Source organism: Vigna angularis, chromosome 3, assembly GCF_016808095.1.
Source record: "Vigna angularis cultivar LongXiaoDou No.4 chromosome 3, ASM1680809v1, whole genome shotgun sequence".
Classification (NCBI taxonomy): domain Eukaryota; kingdom Viridiplantae; phylum Streptophyta; class Magnoliopsida; order Fabales; family Fabaceae; genus Vigna; species Vigna angularis.
In genome coordinates this window covers 36,145,136-36,151,135 of record NC_068972.1, presented here as the reverse complement: position 1 = coordinate 36,151,135, position 6,000 = coordinate 36,145,136, and the positions used below count along the sequence as shown (strand labels likewise).

At 32.4% G+C, this 6,000-nt stretch overlaps 1 protein-coding gene across 1 annotated transcript; it reads left to right on the top strand.

Annotated features, from left to right (window-relative positions):
• Positions 1-479: 479 nt before the first annotated feature.
• Positions 480-4,091, top strand: LOC108325809 (cell division cycle 20.2, cofactor of APC complex). Its single transcript, XM_017558888.2, has 8 exons — positions 480-635; positions 719-817; positions 1,212-1,406; positions 2,244-2,510; positions 2,604-2,706; positions 2,813-3,126; positions 3,297-3,458; positions 3,880-4,091. The coding sequence occupies exons 1-8, from the start codon at positions 564-566 to the stop codon at positions 4,018-4,020; spliced, it is 1,353 nt and encodes a 450-aa protein (XP_017414377.1). The 5' UTR covers positions 480-563; the 3' UTR covers positions 4,021-4,091.
• The last annotated feature ends 1,909 nt before the right edge of the window (positions 4,092-6,000 follow it).

The window sequence follows — 6,000 nt, the reverse complement described above, 5'->3', positions numbered from 1 at the left end:
TTGTTGGTACTTATATACTCTAAACTTAATAAAAATAATAACGTATATACATTGTCAATAAGTTATAAAAAAAATGTCTTAAGGTATCCTTATCCAAAAACAAATTGATCAAGTAACATTTAAAACAGTAAAAGCATTAAATATTTTATTTAATAAATGAAAAAGAATTCATTAAATATATTATATATTTATAATTGAAACAATGAATAATAATTAATTGTTTTAAATATGTTATTCAAAAATTAGTACTTGGTAGATGTCCTAAGCTGAAGAATAGATGAGATATCTAATTATACAAATTTTATTAAAATGCTTTCAGAATAAACATTTAAAAGAAAATTCTTCCCGAATGAGGATCCGATCCGACCCCATTGTGACCCGATCCGACCCCATTGGTTATTTGAGTGGAAAGTGATATAACAGTTAGAAACACAATATTTGAATGGCAACTGTATTTGGCGGGTGAAGAGAGAGGAATCACCATTTTCATTTCCTCTTTATCATCACTCACCATCGTCGTTTTCTTCTTAGAAATCATAATAATAATAATAAAATAATAATAAATGTGGAATCTTGAACATGATTGGTACTCTCCCAAGAGTCTTCTCAGCACTCCCACCCATTATGATTTTCCAGTAAATTATTCACCATCACTCAATCTCACTTTCAATCTTGCAAACTTTGTATTTCTTTATTTATTCTTGTTTTTTTTTTCTAGGGTGATCGCTTCATTCCCAACAGGAGTTTGATGGATCTTGATCAAGCCCAGAGTTTGCTCACAAACAGGACCAAAAAAATTCAGAACAAAAAATTCAATGTACCATTCCTCTTTTTCACACACTTTAGGTGTTTGTTTCTGTGTCTGTTCTTTTTTTTTTCATGCTTAAGAAACATAACTTTTGAACCTTTTGAATTTTGATTGTTGGGATTGTACCCTTCTTCACTGATATACAAAGAGTTCTTCTTCGTTTCTAAAGTCGTCGACTTTTTTTTCACAACTCAAGAAAAAGCATTCTTGTTGAAGTTCTTGAATGTGTATTTTTTCCATGGTTGGCTGTGTTTTATCACCACAAAGTACATTTTTTTCTTGCCTCTGGAATATTCGGTGCATCAGATTTTGAACGTTTTTATATTTTATATCAATTGTTGAAGTTATCTTCTTGGAGAACTCTTTATATTGTGTGTGTGTGTGTGTGTGTGTTTCCCTATAGGATGCGTACAGACAGATAGTGGAAGAGAAACTAAGTTTGGATTCAGAAGGAAAGCCATTTAAGATGTTGGTTTTTAGGGGAAGTCCAAAATCAAGCAGAAAATCCATTCGTTATATTGATGAGATGCGAGAGGAAGAAGCAGCGTCATTGCAGAACAATAGCAATCAACATCACAGTTCAAGAAGATTGCCTAAGGTTTTGTTCATATCAGTCTGTGTTTTTCTAGTTTTTTTTGTCCATAATAATGTTTCTATTGTATATTCTATTTTTAGATAGAGCGATCGGTTCAATTTGTTCAAACATTTATTTGTTGTTGAGTGATAGAATTTATATCTGTATAAGGAAAATGCACCTTTATCTGCCTTTGGTGTGACCTTGTTCGAAATGTTCTTCAGTAAAACCCCTAAACCATATCAACACAAATGCTTTACATTTGTGATTGTCGGCCAAAGCAATTCCTATGTTGCTGTTGACCAGTTACGAAGTTTAGCGAATATGGGGTTGAATGTAATGTTTTCCTATTTATCTGATTGAAAAGAACAACTGAACGCAATCAAGGTAATACAACAATTTTGCAAAACTATGAAACTCGTGTCACTGTAAGAACATTCATGTTTATATAGGAGTAGAGCAGAACAACCATAACAATCTAATATGTCATAGATATATTAGATCATAGATCATAAATGTAGATAAAGACATCACAGAAGTTGTTGTTGTTGTTGTTAAAAGAAGGCTAATTTGATGTCTTGTGATTCTAGTTTTCTTGTTTTCTTTTGTTTGAGATGATTTAATGTTTATGATGGACCCGATTGGTATTATCATTTTTCCAATAAATCCTAATGCAACAAGTTTAATAAACTTGTAATGATAAGAGCAAACACTGCTGATAGCAAACTAATACATAAAATGAAAAGGGAGATAATTTTATAACTGGTAGTAACTTGTGTGTTTTCCTCTATATATCCAATATACAAAGCCATGATCTTATGCTGTAGTCTGACTGGATGAATGGAATAACTACATTTGCAGGGAGAATCAAGGATATTGGATGCACCAAATATTAGAAATGATTACTACGCAAACATCATGGATTGGGGGAAAAACAACATTCTTGCTGTTGCTTTAGGCTCAAACATGTACCTTTGGAACTCAGACAATAGTAATGTAACAAAGTTGCTTAAAGCCTCTGGCAACGATTTTCCTACGAGTGTTTCCTGGTCAGAGGATACCAAGTACTTGGGAATAGGATTCAAGAGCTCAAAGCTTGAACTCTGGGATGCAGAATCTTCCAAACCAGTATGCTTCTGTCTATTTATGGGGCTTCTCTAAGATCAAGTAGTTAGCTATACACTACAACTGTGTGCACATAACTCAGCTTTTAACTTTCAGATAAGGATCCTTGAAGGTCATAGTGAAAGGATAGCAACCATTGCATGGAATGGTCATATTTTAACTTCAGGAAGCCATGACAAGTACATAATCAACCATGATGGTAATCAGTTGTTCCTTTTAACCCTTTTCAGATTAGTGAGTGTATAACAAGACAGTGATGAAATGAGATAATTTAACATGTTGACTTTTCATCCTCTTGTAAGCAGTTAGAGCAAGAACAAATGTGATATCCCGGGTAAAAGCACACAGAGCAGAAGTTTGTGGTCTGAAATGGTCAAGGGGCAACATATTGGCAAGTGGTGGAAATGAAAATCATATTTATGTATGGGAATTGTCCAAAATGAGTTCATCCAATTTCTTGCACTGTTTTAAGGACCATTGTGCTGCAGTCAAGGCACTTGCCTGGTGTCCTTATGATTCAGGTGTGCTTGCCTCTGGAGGTGGCACTGAAGATAGATGTATCAAGTTATGGAATGTGAAATATGGAACCTGCATTTCCAGCATAGATACGAAGGCTCAGGCAAGACAGTAATCTGTTTCCTTGTTTTATTAACTGTCTTGTTATAATGTTGCATTCCCACTTAAGTATTAAGCATTGTCATTAGCCAAAAAGAATAAATCATCATTTTCTTATCTGGACTTGGGCATCAAACTTTCTCTAGCTGAATGATGCATCAAACTTTCATGCAGGTTTGCGGATTAGAATGGAATAGACATCATAAGGAGGTATTAAGTGGCCATGGATTCAGCACAAGTGCACATCACAATCAACTTTGTTTGTGGAGATATCCATCTATGACTAAAGTGGGAGCCTTGGAACGTCACACTTCTAGAGTACTTGATATATGTCAGGTATGCTGCAAGTCATAATATAAAATTCTTGCATCAACGAGTCTGGTGGACTATCTGCTGGGTTTAGTGTAGTCCTCTGCTAAGCATTAAATATATATTGATGTTGGTATGTTAAAACTATTTTTAATATATGTTAAAATATCAAATTCATAGTTCATCAGTTCATTTTGAAGACACTGTAGAGAAACAACTCAGAAAAATCTAGCAAAGAATCCAAATTCAACATCAATGCTTCTTTCTGCAGTGTATTATAAGATTTTCATAGGTAACAAAGATTGAGAAGGAAGAACTGAATCAGGAATTGCACCAATAAAGACAGAATATGATATTCAATTAACTAAATATGCAGCAATAAGAATTTAATCTTTGATTTGGTAGTTTCTTCTTGAAAACAAAATTAAATTATTAATATGTTTTGCAGAGCCCAGATGGTTTAACAGTGGTGTCAGCTGGAGCAGATGAAACTCTTCGCTTTTGGAATGTATTTGGGCCACCTGTAAGTAATAACTATGAGACAGATCTGGATAACCTTTTGTCTCTCAAGGTTTCTCCAATAAGGTGATGGAAACAGAGACAATTTTCTTCATTCATGGTTGTTTGTGTAAATAGTAACGTTGACATTGGTTTTAATACATTAGCAATTTTTTTAATTTAACGTTACTGAGAAAGAGAAGTATATAATACTAGTAGCAAAACATTGAAGATTCTTGTATTTGTTTAGACAAAAGAATGAGGAAATCCTCAAACTAGCTTATCATGTTGTTTTATTAGTGATACACCTGTTTACGAGAAATTTATACGATATTAAATATATATAATTAAGTTCATAATGTACAGTACTGCTTTATGAATTGTATATATGTATATAGTAAGATAAAATGAATAATTATTCAAATATTTCGTTTTAAAAGAAGAAAATTACAATTATAACTACAATGAAAAATTTAGAAAGAACAATAAAATATTTATCTAAAATGATAAAAATAAATGGTTTCTATAATAACTAGAAAAAATGAAATATCGGTAACGAAACAAAGATAAATTATCACAATAACAAATAGATTGAAAAACCAAAATACGGGCCATGGTCCTCATCCTCTACAATGAAAAGGCTTTTTCTTTTTGCGACACCACAGTTTCTAACTGCTGCTCCACAATTTTCAATATCATTTGTAGTGGTGACTTTCGAATTACTTGTTCCAAAAATCTTCTACAACGTAATTCAGAACAGAATTTTTCGATCACATTTTATGGAATACATTTTTCAGAATATATATGATATTTTCCAAATGGAAATTTTCAGAACTGAATTTTTAAAACACGCTTTTTGACAGAGGCAGCATGGTCAAAATAGTAATTTTGGTCTTTTTACTGGTAGAATGGGGGTGTAAATAGGAATAATAGGGAGGTAGTAATAATGGGGTTCAGGAAGGAAAAAGAGTGTGGAAATTAAACAGGTGAATACACGCCGCATAGACCTAAATCAGAGCAGGGTGCTTCTTCCTGTTCCTCACATTTTTCTTCCTGCAGCCTATATTAGCCCATTTTATCTTTCATTATTTTGTTTTTAAAATAATTTATAATAAAATGGAATTATTAATCTGGTGTGTGTTAATGTGAGATTGTTCCTATTCCGGATTATTCAGTCCGATAAACACAACCCTATATTTTACTGTCGATGGATCCGGATTGTTTTGAATGGATTCTGGATTAGGTTTAAGTTTTCACAGTGACATCTTATTTGTCAGGATTAAATGTAATAACTCAAAACATACTATAAATATTATAAAAGAGTTATTACAATTTTAATAAAATACATGTTTTAATATAATACATTAATTGATAAGACAAGGATAAAGTTATTGTAGTCATCTAAACATATATATATATATATATATATATATATATATATATATATATATATATATATATATATATATATATATATAATAGCTAGTTAAAGATACTAAACATATATAACTTCTACATCTAAAACATGCTCCAAAGAAACCTTATCATCCTCTGTTCACACCTATCGAATGATCATAGACAACAAAGAAGTAAAGAAAGATATAAGCATAATCACAAATAAAAGGATAAGCTAGATACAAATAATTAATCATAGACTTAAAACATTTCATACATAAATTAAATGTAATATAAATCAAACCAAACATCTTAACATGCAATGACTTAGACTGGATAGTCCAGACTTAGAATGAATGTCGAACTATGGCGGGTTGTGCACTTGTGGTGACCTCTACTACTTTGCGAAGCCATTGCTAAATGAGTTTTGTCCTACTACCCTCAGTACGTTAATCTGTAACGCGTCGTAGGTCATACTGGAAGCACCTAGACTAAGACATTCTGCTACTCTCACCACATGTGTCAATCTTCTCTACTTAAGAATGAGAGACCATTAGAGTGTTAGGATAACCCCCAAGACTGAGTTCCTTACATTCATACTAATGATACTTGAAACCAACACCAAGAAGTTCCACCTTGGAACTCATTTCCATACCTTTTCCATGCTATAAACAAG

Excerpts from the sequence above, each read along its gene's own strand:
- LOC108325809 (XM_017558888.2), top strand. The coding sequence starts at position 564 with ATGTGGAATCTTGAACATGATTGGTACTCTCCCAAGAGTCTTCTCAGC. Across the intron at positions 818-1,211 it reads TTCAGAACAAAAAATTCAAT|GATGCGTACAGACAGATAGT; the intron begins GTACCATTCCTC and ends GTTTCCCTATAG. Across the intron at positions 1,407-2,243 it reads GTTCAAGAAGATTGCCTAAG|GGAGAATCAAGGATATTGGA; the intron begins GTTTTGTTCATA and ends CTACATTTGCAG.